This window comes from Eschscholzia californica, unplaced genomic scaffold (assembly GCF_041429995.1).
Source record: "Eschscholzia californica isolate CP2 unplaced genomic scaffold, dmEscCali1.0.p SCAF_3, whole genome shotgun sequence".
In the NCBI taxonomy this organism is placed as follows: Eukaryota; Viridiplantae; Streptophyta; class Magnoliopsida; order Ranunculales; family Papaveraceae; genus Eschscholzia; species Eschscholzia californica.
Genome location: NW_028238420.1, coordinates 56,134,795 through 56,158,177, shown reverse-complemented (window position 1 = coordinate 56,158,177; position 23,383 = coordinate 56,134,795). Strand labels below are relative to the sequence as shown.

The 23,383-nt window shown below is 35.8% G+C and overlaps 1 protein-coding gene and 1 pseudogene across 1 annotated transcript; one reads left to right on the top strand and one right to left on the bottom strand.

The window, feature by feature from the left end:
* Positions 1-20: 20 nt before the first annotated feature.
* LOC147552144 (eukaryotic translation initiation factor-like protein) lies at positions 21-5,644 on the top strand. Its single transcript, XM_086672128.1, has 6 exons — positions 21-553; positions 791-1,775; positions 1,859-2,049; positions 4,297-4,333; positions 4,739-4,806; positions 4,905-5,644. Exons 1-6 carry the CDS (start codon positions 453-455, stop codon positions 5,416-5,418), a joined length of 1,896 nt encoding a protein of 631 aa, XP_086528254.1. The 5' UTR covers positions 21-452; the 3' UTR covers positions 5,419-5,644.
* A 1,262-nt stretch (positions 5,645-6,906) lies between these two features.
* LOC147552143 (cell division control protein 48 homolog E pseudogene) lies at positions 6,907-10,161 on the bottom strand (annotated as a pseudogene).
* Between the last annotated feature and the right edge of the window lie 13,222 nt (positions 10,162-23,383).

Here is a 23,383-nt window from a genome sequence, read left to right as displayed (position 1 = left end):
AAATTGAAGTACGTTCTTACAATTACTAAAATCACATTACCAGTCTATTATTCGTACGAGTCAAATTCTATATCCGCATTATCAAATACTGTCCTAGTGTTTTTAACAAAACTTCCTTGGGCCCATGAACGGGCCACAGCTGGGCAGAACGGCCCAGTCTAATTTGATCCAGGCCTGTACCAATCGATCGCGGGTAGCCCGCCCCAGCCCATAGATATTGATGCCGCTACTGAAAAGGGTATTTATATCGCGCTTGCAATCAGAAACTAGAGTCGGGCTTGGAGTTACCTGACGCCAAATACTAGTTAGTGTGTGAACTTTCCGGTCCCGGTACAGAAGAATATCTTAAGATAGATAGAGAGATTTTAGAGAGAGAAAGAAAGCAAGAAGTAAGAGATTTTAGAGAGAGAAAGAGAGAGAGAGAGAGGGATTGCGAGCAAGTAACTGAGAAAATGTCAAAGAAGAAGGCTTTTAGCGGTTCGACTATGACCTTAAAAGATTTTCATGGTGGTTCCATTCCTTCTGATCTTTCTCTCCCTTCCGCTCCCGGCGTGTTAGTATTCATTCATCATTTCAATTCTTGTTTCTTGATTTAATTTTCATCATATCTCAACTTTAACTTCACATTTCAATCATCTTCATCTGTAGTTTTCTAAGATTATAACTTAGTATTATTGATGATGCCCTAGATCTATGATTTTGTTGATTATTTTCCATCTATTTTAATGTGTTGAATTAATTAATTATTTGGATTGACTCATTTCATTAATTAATCGGTATTGATTTTCAGCGTGGTAAGACCATCAGATCGTTCTGGTTTTGATCGACCTTCTGTATGGGGAAATCCAAATGGTGGTCGATCTGATCATCGTTTACGCCCAGGATCTTCTGGTACAAACCGTAACTTTGATGAGAAAATTCCGTTTTTGTCAACTCCGGCACATATTGGTAGGAACTTCGATGAAGATGAACGTAAGCCATTAGATGGTATATCTCATCCTAGAAAAACCATCAGTGATGAAGTACTTCGTGCTCCAATGAGCCGAGTCGATCAGAAGCCCGATATTGTAACTACTACGAAATATTCTGGGCGACCAATTTACAGCCCCAATTCTCAATCCAACACTAGTGCCATCACTGATTCATTCGCGTCGAGGTATACTGAACCAGTTCATGTTGGTGCTCATAACCAAATTCCTGTTGGCAATAGTAACAATCAGGTCGTTCCAAACGCATGGGGGGTGAGGAAGGAAGTAGGTGTTAGCGAATCTCTCAATTCTTCTGGTTGGTCTGGGAATAATGCTGTATCAAAATTTGCACAAGCGAGTGCCCTTGATAAGGTGTCCTCCGGACGATGGCAAACAAAGCTTACATCTTTTCTTCATCAATCAGATGTTGAAGTTATAAAGTTTTCTGGACCCGAGAGTGATTATCACCTAAGTGGTGTGAATCAAATGACTGAAAGATACGAACCTGACGAGATAAGGGGAAGACATGGTCAAAAGGGATTGGCTATTGATGATAAGATTGGTGGTGGTAGAAAGGAGTTGCATACTTATGAAAGGGCAAAATCTCCGATATACTCAGAAGTAAAAGACAGCAATTTCTCTCCTGCGGTTGATGTTGTTCGACCTGCTTCTACCGATGGGAAATATGGTGGGTCTAAATTGCAGCTGCCAGTGGCCCAAGAAGTACTGGAGAGACCTAAATTAAAACTCCTTCCTAGGTCGAAACCTTTAGAGGTTTCAGAACCTACTTTTGTGGATTTTAAGATGGTATGATGTTGATTAAATTATGCTATTTACTTTGAAATTTGATCTTGGTTATTTGAATTAATTCTTGCACCATTCAATTTCAGGTGCATCAAAAAGTTCATGATTATGGTCACGTGGTAGCTCCGAATGATCCATATGTAAATGAATATTCTTCAAAATCAGTTTCAGCTGCAGTTGGTGAGGTTAATAATCAGGCGGTGGAACGACCAAAGTTGAATCTGAAGCCTCGCACCCAGCTTGTTGAGCAATCAGATGGAAGCACTGCAAAGGAAAGGTTTGTAACCCTCTTCAGAAGGACACACTGAACTCATTGCATGCAATTACAATGTTTTGTTGGGTGCTCTTATTCTTTTTATCCTGCATCATGAATGAGTATAAAGGTAGTCGGTAGGACAGCTGTGATACTTAAATTGGATAATTACAAGTTCAATGTATATCGGGATAATCCAAATCTCATAATATATACATGCGCTAGAGTAATATTTGAACAATTAGAAATTGTGGCCAGTTGTTCTAATTCTTGGTGATCATTTCATGAATTTTAACAGTGTAAGATGTTACACCTTATAATGTTGGGTCAGGTGTTTAACTTGTTCAATATTCATTTGAAGTCCAACATGTCAGTATTGCATGAAAGACAAGGTTGCAGAACGTTTAGTTACCTTTCAACTATTGTCCGTGTAACCTCTTACAGTATTTCATTTTCCTTGTTTGGTTGCCTTTTCATTTGTCGCCATGTCGTATCATAATATCATTGATCAGGGTTCCAATCAATTACTTTGTTAATCGTGACAATTGATCTATGACACGTGTTTCCCTTCTGGATAGAATCTATCCTTCAATGTAAGTCACATTTGTATTCCCTTTTCTGAAACAATCATTAAGTTTGTGAACGTGTATTGGCTTCAAATTGTCCATGTCGTGCTATTTCATATATGAGTCATCCTCTTGGCTTCACATATGTGCACGTTACAAGAGTTGTACTGTTCAGAGCATGCATTAAGTGCGATATCTATTATTGGGATCTGCAATATCAGAATGTTTCTACTTCTTATTTCTTTATTTTGAATTTTCTGTATGCATGAGTTGTATCATTGTTGGGGCTGTAGAATATGCTTTTCCTTCTGTACACGTTGAAGGCTTTTAAGATAGCGTGAAAGACCACCACATGCACAACACGTGAATTTACTCTACCCGTCTTGTGTACCTTGTATCGGATTCTCCACACTGTTTTGGCTGCATTCGCGATCCAATAATCCAAATTTGACGTACCGCAATCTCAGCCTTAACTAATCCAATTTTCTTGTAAATATCAATAAGCTCAACTAGTTAAGTAGTTACCTACAAGATTTCTTAGCTAACTAGTTAAGAACGAGGTCTATGGAGATAGAATGTATAGTTGTATCTATTATACATGCATCATAAAGGGTATGCATTGCTAAGGAAAGTAGTCCATACTCCATATCCATAACTTACCTCAACCTAAGAGGCATACCCCTACTGTATTGGATACTCATATTACTATAGTAACATGTCTTATTGGTACCTGTACCACCTACTTGACCGAACCCCATTGATTCATACTGGGGGTCTTCAATCTCCAACTCATGCCATTCCATATTTGGTTCCTAAAATATGCATCATGTCACTTTTCATATTCATAGATAAAGACAGCCCAGAACAAGTTTTGAGACTCAAGTCTTCTTTTCATATCAATTTATTGCTTTATACGTTGGAAGTATATGGTTGCCACTGTGCTGATATTGTGTTGATGTATTTCTCGTTTTTCTTCATGACTAGCACGTTATAAGTTGTTCTGACTATGTAAAAACAATAGCATGTCCAAATAGTTATTGCTGACTTGTTACTTCACTCGTTCAAAATTGGGAAAACTGAGAAAGAAACGAATGTGGTGGTTACATCATAGGTGAAATTTTAAATGCTCCAAAAGTTAGAGCACTTAGTATTGTAAACATTTCCTAAGGTAGAAAACTGAAATATAGTTATTATATAATTATTGTCGGGACTTGGAAAGGTCATACCCTTTTCTTGGTTGCAGCAATGGTGAATAGGCTGTCGTGTTCTAAACGTGTTTATATTCTTGTCAGTTATATCTAACTAATGAATTGTTTTTTCTTTTTCGTTTGCTTTCTTTCTGTGATGTAATTCTCGTGTTGTAATAAATTAGTCTACCTGCTACCTACTTTATCTCATGGCTAACAATTCAAAATTACCTTTGTACTAGATAGCACTTGCAAAATGCGTAACTTGAAATAGTTTTCGTGGGTTACTAAAGTTCTGGTAATTGTAGGCAACTAGTGATGAGATACGTAACTTGAAGAAGCTCTAATTAATAGATGGATCACCATGGAATGCTTTAGTCCTAGTGCTACATAACTAGTTGAGATCTGATTAAATTGATTGACTCTAATTTATCTACTGTTTCGGGTTCTATAGAAGCTGTAACTTGTTTATAGGTGATGCTTCTTTGCCAATAAAGTTATTTTGCTTTTTTATGCAGGAAATCTGTGTTTGGCAGTGCTCGTCCTCGGGAACTGGTAAGCATTTCCCTTTGCTACTTGTATCTATGTTTCCAGATAAATAATAGTGAGGTTCTAGTTGATCCGACAAACTAACAACTCATTAATCAGAGAGTGCAAGAATGTTACCCTTTTTCGTTGTACACTATACATGAGTCTGGAATTTAAAGGTTTTAGGCATGGAATGGAAATTTTGGTTTCGGTGGGGAAATTTCGGTAGACATGGAAAAGGAAATATTTCGGTCATTAGTATTTCGAAATTTAATTCATTGGTTTTAGGTTGCATTATGTTTTACCCAGTCTAGAGTTCTATACTTCGCCTCTATTGTTAGTTCTGAAGCTGCTAGAAGCCTAAAACTGTACGCGTATTTGGTAGTCTTGAAGCTTACTCATTTGCTTCGGCATCTTTCTTGCATCTCTCAGGTTCTCAAGGAGCGAGGAGTAGATGATGTTGTCATCAACAACCTCGAACCAATCCAATCACCCAATAGGTAACGATGTACTCTTTTCCACAACTTCAGTTTCCTGTTTTTACAGCGAAGAGCTCATGATACTTGAATTGTTATCATTTATCCGTTGGCATATAAAGAGTAAAGCCTGATCTTCACAAAACCGAAGCGAAGCGTGAACCTGTAACTCAAACAGCACGATATGGTGAAAGGTTGGAGAATATACCTGCTGATCAGAGAACGAGAAGGGAACCCGAGAGGAAAGATATTCGTGGGGACAACAATAAGACGGATCCACAGAGAACCTCCTGGCGAAATGAGAGCTGGAAGAACAATCGGGTGGGAGAAAGAGTTCAGCAGCAGCAGCAGGAACCACGGCCTGAGCCTGAGACGTGGCGGAAGCCCATTGAGCAACCAAGACCCACTTCAGCTGATTCTACAGGTCTTCGTTACGGGAAAGCAGCTTCTGCATTGGAGCTTGCCCAAGCATTTTCTAGATCAGTATCTGATGCAAAGGTAGCAGATCGCGGTTTGGGGCAGAAGGGTGGAATTTCGGGCCAGACTCAGATTCCATTTTCCCGGCTAACAGCAACAACAACGCGTGAACACTACTCACCAGGTCGCACCCCAAAGCGTCATATTAACGGGTACTGAGATGACGAAATTGCTGGTGGGGTATGGTAAGATAACATTCTCTCATGGCAGGAAAGTTTTAGGTTTTGTGATTTTACTCATAGTACCAACATTAACTTTTCTTATTGGAAGTTGTTTTTATCATTTGGGGGATTAAGTAGATTTGGAAGTCTTCAGAGGATAAGTTGACCTCTCTATCATCTCAATACAGAGAATTTCAGTTTTATACATGTTATTTTCATCCAAATTTTTGGCCAGTGCTTGTATAAAATCTGCACCCCTTTACTCTTCCGATTTAACATCTTGATATAATTCTTCACCAATAGCATTTCGGAACTTGATGTTTGTAGTCATCGATCTATAGACAAAAGAATTTCTTTGTGGACATTGAAATTGGACAAAAATAATTTGTTTTTAACTGGGACCTAATTATTTCTCTTTTACTGCCACCACTATCTTCATCTTCTCTTAATCATCTTCACCACCACTTTCATCAAACAAAACATCTTTTTCTGCTACTGACTGTGACTCGTCAACTCACCTCTCTAGTCTCTGCACTCTTTCTCTTTACTCGTCAACTCAGAAGTCCGTTGGTCTCCATGATAGTAAGTTCTAGCCGTTGTTTGGAATTCTTTAAACATGTTAGACAAACAGGAATATAAAAATTGCATTCTAAAACGTTGATGAATCACATTCCGGCCGAAATATGACTACTTGTGAGAGGGAGAACAAAGGGAACAAATAGGTTTGTGGTTCATTTTCGTTGGAACAGGAGATGAAATTAATCAACAAAGATAATACATTACTCAAAATCACATATTGAATTATTATTCGTAGTAATCACATTCATTTCTCAAGCGTCAAATATGACCTTAAATGTATTCACTTTTTCGGGTTGGGCCAATCGTTAGACAAAATAGAATTTTTTGTTTGGAATTTTACATTTTGTAATTGTGTGCACCAAACGGCTTAAGACAAACATCTCCCCCTATAACACAAATATCTTATTTTTTGTTGTAGTGGTTGAACACCTGCTCTGCATACCTGAAGTCTTAAATTTGATTCTGGTGGAACTGAAATTTATTAAACTTGGTGTAAATAAGGTAGAAATATGAACAATTCGGCTCTCATATGCCATCAATGGTCGTAAGAATTTGTATAGAACCCTTTTTTTTAGTTGAAGGTCTATACAACCCCTTAGGACTCAAGATGTCTTTAGTTGTCGAATTTGAATTTATTCAATTCAAAATGTAATATATTCACGATATATTCATATCATATAATAATGTAATGAATCTTGAGCCTATATAAAAAACCGTTCTTCTTCGTCACTTGGCTATGAACAATAATATACATTAATCACACCAAACTTCATGATAGAACATGTTACACAAATAAACCCACTCCACAAAAGAAAAGGTCAAAAAAACAAAAAAGAAGAGAGAGAGAAAAAGAAAATCCAAATTCTATTTGAATGATTGGCTTACAAAGTCTCCCCCCAATTAGAATTCAGAAGAAGAATGCTGTCGGAGTAAATGTCGGAACAGCAATCACCGATCGACTTCTCCTGAAAAAATTTACACAATTCTATCAGAAATTAGAATTCATCTAATCTACCCATGGTTGAAAACCCAGTTTTCTCAGATTAAAAAGGGAAAAAGATTAATTGATCTTGTTGATTTGACTGACTAGAGAAGAAACGTAAACAACTTACCGGAATTCATTTTCTCTGTTATCAGTAGACCGAGTTTTAGGTTTTGATACTGACTTTTTTTCTTGTTGTTTATTATTATTATTAGTATCAGATCTCATCATCGTGTTTTCCTTTCTTCTGGCCGTAGTTATTACGGGCGCAATTTTATCTTCAGAAATGGCGGGAAGTGAAGGTCGCCAATGAGATGGTGTTGAATTCGATCTCGAAACTTTCTCCACAGTTTTCTTCTTCTTATAAATTGATGGATCATCACTCACAGCAAAAGATACTGATTGAATTTCTTCAACCATTAGAGAAGATTCAACTTCATTTTTTGTAGGTATAATATAGCAAGAAGATGCTAATTCAAACAGAAACTTCATAAGTAATACTATTTTAGGGCTAATAATTTGATCTTCTTAATCTGAAGAGAAGAATTTGAGAATTTGATGGATTTGAAAGTGGGTGTGGACCGTGTGGTTGATGAGTTTCTCTCTCTAAAATCAATCGCTTCAGTTGTACGTTTGATATACTAATTGAGAAACTTGAGATGAGTACTAGAAATAGTTTTGAGAGTGGAGGGTCCCTTTTATATAAGTTGTTCGTCTTTATCTTCAACTCCTGTTTAAAAGATAATCCTAGTGGGTTTTATTCTTTAAAACAATTTGTATTGAGTTTAAGGTTAATCTTGTTTTAGCCCCCCGTAAGTTCCGCCAATTCGTTTTGGCCCTTGAAGTTTTGTCCCTTCGAACAATTAGTGTTTTACAGAACTACCCTTATGGCATTTTTTATTTTTCTTTATTTATCTATCCACCTGGTAACTCTCGCGTCTCTCTCCGTCCTCCACTTCACTCTATCACTCTTACACTTAATATCTCTCTCTTCTCCCCCTTATATCTTCTTCTTCAATCTTACGCCACCGGTAGAAAGTCGCCTACTGGCCGACTCTTTGTCAGCGAGCTTCACAATTTTTATTTTTCAAACTCCTCACATGATGTAGAACGCAGCGGAATTTAAGAATAAAATAAACTAATACGAAGAATGATAAAATAACGATTAAATAACTCTAAATAACTGTAAACTCGATTAAACTTGATTGGGTTTTCTCTTCAACATCAAAATAAAAGACAAACTAGATATCCTTTTATAGGATTCTGGACTTTCCTAGATAGACTTGAATTAGACTTTCCTAAATAATTAAAATACTGCAACTGCCTAAATAACTAGACTCAAATCTGGACCTTTCCAATTATTGGAAATATTAAAATAGCATAATTTCCTAAACCTAAATTATCTAATAATCATACTAAAATAAGGACTTCCTAAATCTACTCTCTCTGGCCAGTTGGTCCATGACCGGGTTCGGTCATGGAAATAGTCTCCACGCCGGGTGCCCCTGCATCAGCATCCCCTTCCCTCAAGAGGTTCGTCCCGAACCGTTTTTGAAGAGAATGTAATTTGATGGACCCGCATACGATGAATACCACCAAGGCGATTCGTAACTCCCACTTTGCACGAACAGTGTATGAAATCCGATGGATAGAGAAAGGGACCAAGTCACCAACGATAAACTGAAACCTATGATGCGAAGATTTTCGCAAATTCGATAGTAGTGAATTAACGTCCAATAAATTTCGACATCTTCCATCATCTTGTAGTTCGATGAAGAAGATTGCAATGACGAAATTCTGCTCAATGAAAAAATTGACCTTGACATTCATCATCTTTCCTATACATAGTGCGGCAAGAGCAGCATCAACATGCCCATGAGTTTCGTTTGCGTCCTTTTGCAGATCAATATTTTCAGCTACTGTCATGTTCTTTGTAAGTATGTGAAGAACCTCGAGACGTCCAACTTCATCTGGGACACCAATGTCAATTTCCCTATCAAACCATCTCAAAGCCGGGTCAATGCTGTTTGGTCGACTCGTAGCCCCCATGACGACAACAGGAGCACGAGATTTCAACCCATCCATAAGGTTTAGAAGCTGAGAAACAATTCTCTTCTCAACTTCACCGTTCGTCTTGTCTCGTTTTGGAGCTATAGAATCAATCTCATCGATAAAGATGATTGCTGGTGCATTTTTCTCAGCTTCCTCGAATGCCTTTCTCAGGTTACTCTCACTCTCTCCGGCAAGCTTAGACATAATCTCAGGCCCGTTAATGCAGAAGAAGAAAGCACCAGTTTCGTTGGCAATAGCTCGGGCAATCAATGTCTTTCCAGTACCAGGAGGACCGTAAAGTAAAATCCCCTTTGGAGGCTTAACACCGATAGATTTGAAAAGTTGAGGATGCCTTAGTGGTAGCTCGACTAACTCCCTGATCTGAGCCATTTGTTTTCTTACACCACCGACATCATCATATCCAACTTCGTCTAATCTTTCTTCATCTTCCTTTTTAACTGGTTCTCCTTCACAAAAGATCTCTGTATCTGGAGCAACTACACTGTATTCTGCTGGTTCGGTCTCAATGACCTTAAACTCCACGCTTCTCATCCCTCCTCTCACAAGAAACAAATCACCTTTCCTTACTGGCTGATATCCATCCAAGAAATAAGGTTTTAAATAAGCATCAAACAGATTCCCAACTAGACCTTCAATTGTATCATCGACGGGAAGTATGTGAACACGATTCCCATATTTTATATCACGGCATTGGTACAGAGAAACAACATCACCTAGCCTAACCCTAAGATTTGATCGGATAACTTTATTCATTCTAATCTTCAGTTCTTCGCATGTTTCATCAGCAATAACAATGCATACTGTATCCTTCCTTTTCTTGCCCTTAAGCAATACAGTATCACCACGAAAAATATCCAAATTTTCCAAGGTATTAGGATGCAAGGCAATGATAGAATTATCATCATTGATGGATTCATCAACAATAAGTCGATTCAGAGCTTTCTTCCTTTCCAAGATAGCAGTAGTAAAATCTTTCTTCATCTCCTTCGAGTGTGAAGATTTAGGTTGATTTGTGTTCTTGATTTTGGTAACAGAGACATCAGAATCTTGATTTGCTTCGAAAGCTAAAGTAGGCGAGGAAGATGGTTGACGAATGGGTGTATCCATGATAGGCCGGGAAGGTTCGGTTTGGTGGCTTTGGTGTTGGGTTTCGAGTGGGGTGGTGTTCGGGGAATAGTTTTGCCTTGGTGTTTGACAAGGGTTTGGTTGGGTGGTACTTGGGCTAGTAGTAGAATAATGGGAGAGAGAGTCGGGTTTGGTTGATGTTGGTTGATCGTGGAAAGAGAAAGATGGTGTTGTGGGGTGTATGAGTGGGAAAACCGGTGATGTAGGGTTGATGTTAGGTTGACCAAGAATGGAATTTGAAGTTGGTATTGTGGTTGGAAGTGATAATGATGTTGGAATGTAAGTAGGTGAAGAATAATATGATGATTGAGGTGATGGTGAATAATAAGCGTACGGAGGTGGTGTTGAAGACGGTGGTGAATACGGTGATGAACAAGGAAGTGGTGTATAATAATAGTATGGTGGTGGTGGTGGTGGAGGTGGTTCGGTTGATGTCGGATAATAAGAAGATGGTGTTGGATAATAATAAAAAGATGGAGGTGATGTTGTATAACACACTGGTGGTGGTGGTGGTTCAGTTGATGTCGAATAATAAGAAGATAGAGGTTGTGATGGATTTTCTCGTACGGTTTCTCCCGGAGTCCAATGATAATCGTACGAATCTCTATTCGCATGCAAACATGATACGCATAAACATCGATTCGTTATTCCTTCATGAGTATAATCTGATTGAATATATTCTTCCTGGCGAATAGAATACGGTTGAAACTGATTTAATTGGTCTGGAAAAAAATTTCCAGAATCATTAGCCAAAAACTTTGGTGGCTCTGAATACCACATGATGTAGAACGCAGCGGAATTTAAGAATAAAATAAACTAATACGAAGAATGATAAAATAACGATTAAATAACTCTAAATAACTGTAAACTCGATTAAACTTGATTGGGTTTTCTCTTCAACATCAAAATAAAAGACAAACTAGATATCCTTTTATAGGATTCTGGACTTTCCTAGATAGACTTGAATTAGACTTTCCTAAATAATTAAAATACTGCAACTGACTAAATAACTAGACTCAAATCTGGACCTTTCCAATTATTGGAAATATTAAAATAGCATAATTTCCTAAACCTAAATTATCTAATAATCATACTAAAATAAGGACTTCCTAAATCTACTCTCTCTGGCCAGTTGGTCCATGACCGGGTTCGGTCATGGAAATAGTCTCCACGCCGGGTGCCCCTGCATCATCACATCTCCTACAACTACCACCATCATATTCTACTCTCTCTCTCTCTCTCTCTCTCTCTCTCTCTCTCTCTCCGGTTGAAAGGGATCTTCCCCTACGATAGTGAAGGGGATCCTCCTTCATTAACCGTGGAACGAAGCAGTTTGAATGAGGGAGAAAAAGAGAGATTTTGAGGAAGAAAGAGATTACGCTAGATAGAGAGAGAGAGATGAAAATGGGGAAGAAGTGGGAAATGTAAATGGTAGAAGAAAATGGAGATAATTAGTCAATTCTGGGGCCGACAAGTTTCCGACAAAGAGCGGGAGGAATGAGAGAGAGAGTTATTTCATAAGGTTATTTTGATTTTCAAGTTTTTGGTTCACAAATGTCTGAAAAGGGGACATCCCTAATTGGACATTAAAAAAGATGACATTCATAATAGGGCATAAGTACTGAAGAGGTATTGCAAAATTACATAAAAAAGATACAGTTGAATGTCTCTTCAAGATATAGTCGGTCGTCTATCAGTGGTCCTATTCAACGAGGACGAAAGAAAGAAGCTATAGGGAAGATTTTTTTTTTAAATGGACAATAAAAAATGGAAAGAAAATATTCACGGTTAAATTTGACTTATGAAATCATAATCTTGGTAACAAATTAGAACTCTAGACAAATAGGAAGCCTAAATTGAATTAGGGCAAATTGAAATTAACCCCTAAAGTAAAAGAGACTCTTTTACTTATACCCTTTTTACTTATACCCTCTCATAACTAAAACCTTTTCTTTTGGTTGATCCGTTCATTTAGGGTCAACTGATTTTCTATGCTTATACATTTCCTATACTTTTCCCCTGATCCACGTTTCTGTTTTTTAAATTTAGTATGGAAGTGCACACCTCAAATGACAGTTCCGATGACTCTAAAGGTCAAATCTCCAAGGTTTGCCCTAGTTTATATTTCAAGGTTTGCCCTAGTTTATATTTTTCAGATGAGATTATATCTCATAGTTAATAGTTTATAGCCCTAGTTTATATTTCAAGGTTCTTTAGATTAATTGATTAGTGCATAAGCTGGCACTGATTGCTACTGTTGACATTCTCTTCTGAAGACCTACTAAACAACTTTATACCTAATTTTCTGCTTAGAGGGTTTATGTATAAATCATGAGTTCATGAACTTCCATGGAATTTTGAATCTTAGGGTAGTGCTAGTCCGCTGGCATTAGTGTGATGGCTACTGGCTAGCTCAAGTTTAATATAGTAGTTTTCGCATTTTCAAGAATTCTTTCGTATATGGTATAAACTTACGAACAATGTTAGAAGAAATTATAAGTCTAAGTTTACTCTGGACTTACATGAAATCAATGATTTATATTTTTGAATTAACGTTTTCATTTTCGTGATAGATCTTTTCACTCTCGATATATGAACAATTTATTTTTATTTAGGTCCAGGATAAATCTATTTCGTAACTTCTTGTACTATTTTTTCATCGCTCAGAAATTCAACAACTGAGTGGGCTCTCTATTTATCAATACAAAATGAGCGAAATTTTGATTTGGATCCAATTATTTGAACTTAGGTTAATATATATTAGTTTAGTGGAGATAGGAAAATGAAAGAAAAACACTAACTTGACAGGTCATAACTCATAAGCATTTAATGAGCTTCCTCTAAATGAGGGCATACGTGGTGTGGTTATCCCACCAGTCCACCACAAGTAACACTATCTGAGTAAATCTTCATTGATAATAATATTAAATAGCCAAAACATAAATATATTAATTGTGACCAACAACAATTAATTTGTGAAATAAAATATGGTTGATGGTTTTCAAGTCATCATGAATATTGTGGGGTTACATGACGGACATAGTTTCAATTTTTTTTTGTTGTTGTTGAAATGACATAGTTTTAATGAGTATTACTCTTTTGCCCTGTACTTCCTAATCAAATAAATCCAGATTAATAAAGACTTAGGCTGAGATATGATTTAGTTCAGTTTGACCGATTAACAAATCCAACCGATCAAATTGATTCAACTCAGTTCGTTTCAACCATAAGAACAATCAATTTAGTTCGTTTTGGCCTGATTCAGACCATTTCAGCCCTGCTGCATATAAATGCAAAAGACATCCGACTGACATTCCTATTGTAACGCCTTCAATCTTTAGTAGTTGGAATATTGCTGTTGTTTTTACTTTTGACACTCAGTCTTTGACTTAACGGTTTTGTGATTTTGTTTCTGTGAAAGTTCCACGAGTCCACTCAAAATGCCTCAATTTTTGTTAAGTTTGAGCACACACCTATGGTCCAGGTTATGATTGCTCTCCCAAACAATATGGGACTATTACAATTCTCCACCATTGTAAAGGAGGGACGCACAGAGAACGATCCTGCACAGAGAACGATCCTACTATAGGGATGATTTTGGGATCTTTAGGGACAGTTTCAAGCCGTCCCGAATAGACCATATTGTTGTAGTAAATATTCATGTCCAACGAATACAAAAGTTTGTCGATACACTGCTCTCAAAAACAACTTTCACAAAAAGTAAACAAAACCGTTTTAGATCTTGTATTTCCTCTGGCGAAGGGACAACTCTTTGCCGAAATTTCTTTTTCCTTCCTACTACTAGTGTATTGCTTTCGGGTCTAGGTTTGGTTCTCATCTATTTTTGTTGTAATTGTAATTGTTGGATGGGAAAATCAATTTTTTTTTTTCTCTCTCTCTCTCTCTCTGTCTCTCTCTCTCTCTCTCTCTCTCTCTCTCTCTCTCTCTCTCTGTATGAGAAGTTCAGATTCTCAAGACAAAAGAGGGATTTTAATCTAGGTGTTTCTGGAATTGTGGGTTTAAGGTTTTCTTTTGTTCTATATGCTGGATTCGATTCAGAATCAAGAAGAAGATGATAAAACTTTATTATATCAACACCCAAATCACCAAACAGAAGGAGAAAAGGTTTTGCCGATGGAGATGCCGGTGGTAACATATAAAACAACTAGACAATGGCCTAGTTTGGTTCTCATCTATTTTTGTTGTAGTTGTAATTGTAATTGTTGGATGGGAAAATCAATTTTTTTTTTCTCTCTCTCTCTCCATCTCTCTCTCTCTCTCTTTCTCTCTCTCTCTCTTTGTATGAGAAGTTCAGATTCTCAAGGCAAAAGAGGGATTTTAATCTAGGTGTTTCTGGAATTGTGGGTTTAAGGTTTTCTTTTGTTCTATATGCTGGATTCGATTCAGAATCAAGAAGTTGAAGAAGAAGATGATAAAACTTTATTATATCAACACCCAAATCACCAAACAGAAGGAGAAAAGGTTTTGCCGATGGAGATGCCGGTGGTAACATATAAAACAACTAGACAATGGCCTAAAGCCCAACTACATTATTTATACCCTAATAATCACAATTCAAATAACCAAAGATTCCACCTGCTCTGGGTTTCGAATCTGAGACCTCCAGAGCTTTCTGGAGTTTATGTCAACACTTTGGAACCACTTAGGCTACCAACTGTTGACAGGGCATTTATATTTGCCCTTGCCATTTCATCAGAAAAAAAAAAAATATAATTAGAAAGATACATAAGTTTGATTTTCGTCTTTTTATCAATCTAGAGAAATCTTACTGGCTAGTTGTAATGGAGGGATTAGAGTCACATTTAATTGATTCTATTAACCTTAGCTGACTTAATGGTAAGTTTCTATAGATTCTATTAACCTTACTAATGAGATGACAATTCTGTTTATTTCGGTTAGATTGGAAAGAAGTATTACTATTCATTTAGCATTAATTTATCATCTATCTCTCTTTTAAGTTTGAGAGAGGGTTATTCTGTTTTGAAAAATAAAACATGGAGAATGTAAACTCGCATCAGAACCAGAACAACAACAAGTAAAATACTGATAGAGTCGTGATGTAGTAAAATTCGAAAAAACAAATACTACAACTAAATGTCTCACCGAACACGTTTACTTCTGATCTTATCTTCTCCAATAATACTTCCAAAAAAATCTTTGTGTAAATCATACAAATAGTAACAAATTTAATAAATTTTCAGTGGCTCAGACTCATACGAAAACCATGGGAATGACAATTACCGGTAGGTGAGGAATGCCATTTTCTTCTTAAATGTTAGATTCAATATTTAGTTGAGAGACCTGCATAAGAAGGAAGGCATCTCTTGATTTTGAAAGTTCTTTTAATGTACACAAATTGAGTTGGTTGTTGTTTTGCTAAATAAAATATCAAAGCATTGAATGAATTTGAATGGTCTGAATTAAACAAAAGTTAGTTGTTGTTTTTGGTATACTTTCAACCTTAGGGTTTCTCCCTAAACCAGACATGTACATCTGAGGCAGTAATCAGTGAATTTCATCCACCATTATTACAGTATCTTTGAACATATAAATGAGTTTCAATGGAAGAACTAAAGGGAAAGAATAAAAATAAATGCGGTGAACGTGGATCAAACACGTGACCTTTAGATCTTCAGTTTGACGCTCTCCCATCTGAGCAATCACCACTATTTGTATGAAAATAAATGCGTAAACAATCATTACGAGATTAGAAAAAAAAATTTAGTAGTTAAAAGTGTTATATACTAGTCAAAATATATTTTATACTAGTTTATGAATGTAAAGGGTTGATTTGTTTTGAACCGTTACAAAATGAAGAAATATATGTGTTATATACTAGTCAAAACATATTTTATACTTCGTGACAGGACTGCTGCATGGTGGCAGCAACACAAGTTGGTGCGGTCCAGAACAGGGAAATCAAAGGTAACTTCGTGGGAGAAGATGAAGAATGCGTGCAACTTTTCTTCCACATAACTACACTAAGTTAATGTATCAAAAATCGCAACAAGTGAAGCAAGGAAAAAACACTTATAGTTTTCAATTCAACAAGAAGAAAATTGTGCTGCTACCTAATAGAAAGGTTCCTCCTACAACTAACAAAGGTGACACTTCAAATTTGTTATCTCATGGGTCGCTCATTAAGGAGGTTGACCACTGATGTTGAATATATGATGATTGGTAAGAAAAGTAGTATTGTGGATGACGTTTCATATTCCGTTCCCCTAACATTAGAAAAATTCGCGAATGTTTTCCCTACATATCTATCTAACGGTTTACCACCGCTGAAGGATGTTCAACATCAACTAAATCAATTCCCTAGTGCGACTTTACCGAATATAGTTCATTATAGGGTGAGCCTAGAAGAACACGTGGAGTATGTGGAAGGCGAATATGTTTGGGTCGTTTTAACAAAAGAGAGATATTTGAAAAAATTAATCTGAATGCTTATCGTATGAAACTGCCAAGTCATGTGCACTCCTCAGATGTTTTTAATGTCAAGGACTTATTACCGTACTCTGGAGATGATTCGGACGAGGACGATTCTAATTCGAGGCGAATTTTGTCCAACCCGGGGATGATGATGCAGCTGACAAAATAGCATTAGAATTTTATGCTAAGTGGGACCGTGACAAGTCAGGGATTGGATGACTTATTCGAAGATTTTCTATTTTTAGTAGTTTCCAGTTATTTCTTAGTATTAGCAGTTTCAGAATTTTAGTTGCTTTAGAGAAAATTTTCCAGTTATTAGCAGTTTTCCAGTTTTGGTTATTTTCTTAGTTTTTAACAGTTTCTAGATTCTAGGTATTTTAGAGTTTTAGTATTTGTAGACTACTATTATTTTAGGGTTTCAAGCCTATAAATAGGCCTTTTATGTTCGTTGTTAAGGGAGTTTAGTTTATTGAATAAAATTTGTTTGATTTAACCAATCATAGAGAAGCGATCTCTGTACTTTTAATCTCTTGCCTACTACGCGCTGCATCAGAAACCAAGGGGTGCCTTCATCTTCTTCTCTACAACTCTAATTCTTAGAAAAGACTAAAATATCTCCAGACTTCTTTCTGTCATAACTATCCCGTGCGAACTCCGATTCGACTTCCGTTTTCGCCGTCGAACTCACCATTGACTCTACTTGTCGTTCAACCCCTTTGGTACCTTTTTTTTGGTCCCGGTCGCATGAGATGAAAGTGATAATTTACTAGTTTTATTCCGATTTACATGTCTAGCTCCATGTAAGCCACCTAACAAGAAAAACACATAAATTATTATAAATAACACCCGAAACAGACTAATTAGTCCAAGCTAGACGCTTCTAAAGTAACATTCTCATGGCACATCATTCTGCTTGAAAGTAAATAAATTTATATCAGATTCCTTCAATTTCTCTGACCAAACAACTATTTTCCAATCGACAATGAACTCTTTGCAAGTACAGTCCATCCCAGCGCATGAAGTCATTGCATGAGATTGAACGTTTTTGTTAATATGTCAGATGCAAGGAACATGGCGAGCCTCGGGAAATACATCGTTGATAACATTCATTAAGGCAAGTTCTCTATCAGTTTCAATTACTATAGGAAGGTCCCCAGGCATATACAACTGCTTGAGACATTTTGAACCCCATCTATAATGATTTGTAGTCTCTTCAGACACGAATGCACATGCGACAGTAAATGTCTTTTCCAGTTGAAGGAGGAGATACCACATGAAAAAAGGGATGTTTGAACCTATTCGTCTTGTATATGAAATCAATTATGAGAACTAGAGGAAAACATAATGCAAGATTAACACTTTGAGGATGTGCGAAGAATAAATGAGACACCTCGTTCGAAATTTTGGTGTTTCACCAATTATTGGTGATATAACTTGTAAAGTTGTTGAATTGCAGTATGTCCTTCTTTGAACAACTGTCTTATTCAATTGACTGCGTTGTAAACAATCACATTAATAGAATAGTTATATGTGCTTTGTTGTTTGATCGAAGAATAAATCAGACATCATAGTCCTTCATTCATGCATTTAACTCTTAATCGAAAAGGACAATTACATTTAATTGGGTCAGATCTCCTACTTACCACATTAGCCTTAGGGGGTGTAACCTTTCCTTTTATGGCTGGCATAGTCAAGACTTCTCTCGCAAGATAAACAACATAAGAACCTCGTCCTCCATCGCTCAAATTCATCTGTGAAGAGATTCTAACTATAATAGTTTTATGATGTCTTGGTTTCTGTGCACCACTCTATAGATCCGCTTTAGATTTTAAATACGTAAATTGTATCATAACTTAATGTTAGTATCGCTCCTTGTTTACTGCTTGCTGCTCGCTCTTTCTTGAATTTTAATTCTGCCTTCCCAAGCATATAGAACAATAGATTACAAGTCAAACTATAATAATTAATGGTTAAAATTCGTTATTGAAGCATACCTTGTATGTGTAAAAGACTTGCGTCAAGTCGGGACCTACATTAGAAAAAGTTTGGTACTTTCTACATTATCACTTTGCTAATTACAAATTCCCTTTCTTGGAGTACTTCAGGATTATTCCACTACATGAATTAAAACAATTAATTTCAAACTCTGGCGTAATTATCATACACAAAATTTTGTGAACTATATAGCTAGGAAATCTTAACAGAAAGATAAACCATTTCACTTTTTTCAATAACCTGAGTGGAAATTTTTGTTAAATTCGCAGAGGAAAATTTCTAAATGAACCAAAAGATTTTGCCTTCGTTTGGACAAATTTTGAACAATGAAGGAAGAATGAGTAATAAAATTTAGCCGAAAATATTTGTCGTGAGAATTCCTTACACCTTGAAAGAAATCTTCATCTATAGTTTCAGCTCGGTTGAGCAAATAATTATAGAGGTAAGACATTAATTTATTCATGCGCTTTGCCAACTAGAATTTTCATAGAGGTATCTTTTTCAGTCTTCTTGCTTTCTTAAGAGTAGTGCTATCTACTATGTAAATTTCGACATTTTGAGTGTTATCTCGACACAATAATCAATATATTACCTCTTTCTAAAAAAGAATCTATAATAACACTGGTTGATTGAGGTTGTAATTGTTGGTTCGATTGAAAAATATATTCTTCCTTCATTGAAACAACATTATATATATCTTGAGACATATTAAATGTAAATAAATGAACTAGGGGTGTGTTTGATATCACCTATTTCCACGGAAATAAAAGAATTTTCGTGGAAATAGGTATTTCCACCGTTTGATACGAAGTATAATTCAATGAGTCTAATTCCCCAGGGAATCTATTTTCATGAAATAGTTCACTTTTAATTCCTTGCTCCCCCCTCGGAATTAGCTTCCGTAGAAAGTCAGAAAACAAAATAAAAATATTTTAATATATTCGGATACTTGAAATTTAATATTTATCTCCATATATGTTTAAAATGACACATTTACCCAAATATTTACCGAAACACACTTTTACTTTATACATTGGGCAAATGACATTTTTGACCTTCTTACCAAATGACATGTTTACCAAGTTGTCAAAATGACATTATGTCTTTATCTAGTCAAAATGACAATTTTACCTTTTTATAACATCAAATTCCTATTTTACCCTTATATTGTCAAAGTGACATTCTTACCCTCGTATAATACTAAAATGACATTTTTACCCTTATATGGTTTGAATGACATTCTTACCTTTATCTTATAAAAGTAGTTTGTCTATACTTTTATATTAAAATGACATTTTTACCCTTTTATATTAATAAAATCTCTTTTGAAATCATAAGGGTGAAAATGTAATTTGGACAACATAAGGATGAAAATGTAATTTTATCAACATAAGGATAAAACTATCAGACTACATAAAAAAGTAAATAAAAGCTCTTAATAGAATATTGTATTCGTAGAAGGTAGTTGTCAACCAAATAACAGAGTTTGTAATTCCACAGAATAATAAATGACAACCAAACGAAAAAATTCTTATTTCCACGGAATAAATTCCGTGGAAGACTCTCTATGGGAACCTTTTATTTCCATAGAATTATTTCACTCATATCAAACACAACCTAATTGTTTATTGGTAATGGTTGTTGTATAACTTGAATGTGAAGAAGAAAAGAGAGAGGTATTGTTGTTGGAATATTTAGGGTTTAACGAAGAAGAAAAAAAGAATATAGTTAAAATTTTAGATTGTGTGATTGTTCTTTCTAATCCCTCTATGTTCCACTATTTAATTGGTGGCCAATACGCGGACAATCGTTTTTCTTATATGGACAACTATTTTCAGGCCCGATGCGAGTAAACTATGCTTGACTTAGTTGACTTTGATTTAATAAGGGGACAACTCCATAAAGTCTTAAATACCAATAGTTAGTAATTTGTGGACTATTAACAAAAATAATAGTTAACAATTGAAAACCTAAACCATCTTCTTCATCTTCTTCTTCATCTTCTTTCTTCTTATTCCTTCTTCTTCCTTTTTCTTAGTTTTATTCTTATTTCTTTACTGCTAGTAAAAGTAAACTATAGTTTCGCCCACTTTCCTTCTTTTATTTATCAAACCCTAGATGGATGAAGAAGACAAAACCCCTCGATATCCACCTGAAGAAGTATTTCCGGGCGTTTCTATAATAGGCATTAATGACATTGATGAGGTAAAACTATAACTTTTACAATTTGGTTTTGTTTTTTCGTTTGGGTAGTTTGGAAGAATACAAAACGATTTCATGGCAAAAAATCGTGGGGAAGTTGAAACTCTCAGAATTTCGTGGGAAATCCACGAAATTCCCTACCTTTTTTGGGGTTCTCCTACGAAATTTTGGTTTGATTTCTTGTACTTTGCCACGAAAATTGGCAAATTACATTTAAAATCAGAATGATCTATTTTTTGTAATCCTACTTGTTTATTCATTAATATTATCTTATATAGCACCCAATTTGACTCACAAACATCATCGCTTGGAGACGAGACCATACCTTTAAGAGCTGAATTTCCTGACTTTAGTCCGATTTGGGATATTTTCTATGGTTGTAGGATTCGTTGGTCGGTCGACATTTCTCTTCGACCTTATCTCTGCTCTTCTTTTTCGCTCTGATACGATTGGGACATTATCGCTTTTTTGTTTTTCCCCCTGCACATTCCCATGAAGTTGAATTACAAGCAATTTAAAGCATAGAAAACTTGGGTGCATTTTTAAGAAAGCTACCAGCAACTGGAAAAGAAACAGTTTGAGAAAGAGTTGGAAAGGGAACAAAAGCGAGAATTAACGAATGAAAAAAATTCGTTATTAAGACTTGCATAGTTAGCTATTAAAGGACAAACTTTTCATGGAAACTAAACTAACATTCCTTTCCCACAAACAAGTTCAAGTAATGGTGGAGTTGGGATAAATGATGCTTACGACAAATACTATGTCCCGTAGCTTGTCATGGGAACTAAATTAACATTCCTTTCCCACAAACAAGTTCAAGTAATCGTGGAGTTGGGATAACTTATGCTTACGACAAGTAATCGTGGAGTTGGGATAAATGATGCTTACGACAAGTAATCGTGGAGTTGGGATAAGTAATCGTGAAGTTGAAAGCTTCCCCCTAATTCAATGAAAATCAGCTAGAGATTTCGAGAGAAACTCCCGAAATTAGCTACAAATTTCGAGAGTTTCTCCTGAAATTAGTAGCAGTGAGAAACCACCGAAACAATAACAGTGAACTGCTACTTCACTGCTACTGTTTCAGAGGTTTGAAACCCACGAACAGTAGCAGTTCGTGGGCTTCGAGCAGATCATCTGCTTGTGTTTTGTTGATTTCCAGCGAAACACGAGCAAATTTACTTCTTTCAAAAAAAAAACTAGGGTTTTGAAGATTTTAATTTCTAGGTTTACAAGTTTAAGGGGTTTTAGAGTTTTAGGGTTCTTACCTTTGTCTTTGGAAGATTCTACAACAATTTTTTTGTCTTTGTTTGATTCCATAACCAACAATGCTTCTCCAAAGAATTTTTCTCTTTAGAAATTTGAGTGTTGAAGATGAAGAACAAGTAATAGAAGAGGTGACAACTAACTTAAGGTTTATGAAAAAGGGTCCATGGGTTTTAAGTCCAAAATAAAGTTCAAAAAAGGTTTAAGGTCCAATCTTCTAAAAAAATAGGTTTTTAGTCCTTTTCCGTTCTGAAGAAACATTGTTGATACATAATGTGTCATGTATGACACATATAAAAAAAATGAAATAAAGTATGAAAAAAATGAAATAAAGTATGAAACTTTAACAATAAATAACAGGTAATTTATGAAACAAAACAAGAATCAATAAACAGAAAAACACTGTAACCTTGACATATAAACATACTTTAACTAAGTTGGACTAAATATCCATTATAATTATTATTTTGGCTTAAAATCCTATATTAATATTAGGGTCGACTAAATGTGTGTTTAGGAGTAGATTTTTGGACTAGAAACCCAAAATTGCTATGAAAAAAGAGGGAGGTCATCAAATAATACATCTGATTCTAACAGGATTTGAGTGAAAATAATAGATAAAGTTGTCCCCTTAAAAACTGTTGTCCATATAAAAAATTTATATTTTTGGGTTGTCCACATAAGATAGTTGTCCATGCAAGAAAAACGGTTGTCCGCGTATTGGCCACCATTTAATTTCAAATCCAAAAAATTAGTTTCTAATACCAATTTGGTATAGGGAACAAAAATACAAAAAATTGATTTTGTACTATAGCTCTCTGATGAGTTCGTTGGAACTCAATTATTTGTCTTCAAATTTCGTGTGTTAGTCGCTAAGTTTGGAGAAATTAGTTGTGTTAAATAGTTTTTGCAAGATACTCTCAAAAATGCAAAGAAGTTACTAATTACAAGAAGATGATGGAGATATCTATTAAGATATGTGTCCTGGTACTTATAAAAGATGATGCTGGTGAAAAGAATGGTTTGTTTAGGGTTCGTTTTTGCAGTCAGGCAATTTAATAGAGGCATGAAGAAGATAACCAAATTCACATGGACCTGATGTGTAAATAGCTTACCCATGTGGTGGCTCCTGCTAATGAGTTTGAGCTGGTAAAAAACAAAGAAAGAAAAGAAAGTGGGACCGCCACTTTTAATAGATTAAATGGGTTTCCAACTTGAGTTTTCAATTTTGGTTGTTTGGGATGTGGGTCCCATGAGATACTTAATAGTTTGATCAACTGATTTGATAACT

Bases quoted from the DNA above. Each gene is read 5' to 3' on its own strand.
- LOC147552144 (XM_086672128.1), top strand. From the start codon at position 453: ATGTCAAAGAAGAAGGCTTTTAGCGGTTCGACTATGACCTTAAAAGAT. The intron at 2,050-4,296 runs GTTTGTAACCCT...TTTTTTATGCAG, and splicing joins GGAAGCACTGCAAAGGAAAG to GAAATCTGTGTTTGGCAGTG. The intron at 4,334-4,738 runs GTAAGCATTTCC...TGCATCTCTCAG, and splicing joins GTGCTCGTCCTCGGGAACTG to GTTCTCAAGGAGCGAGGAGT.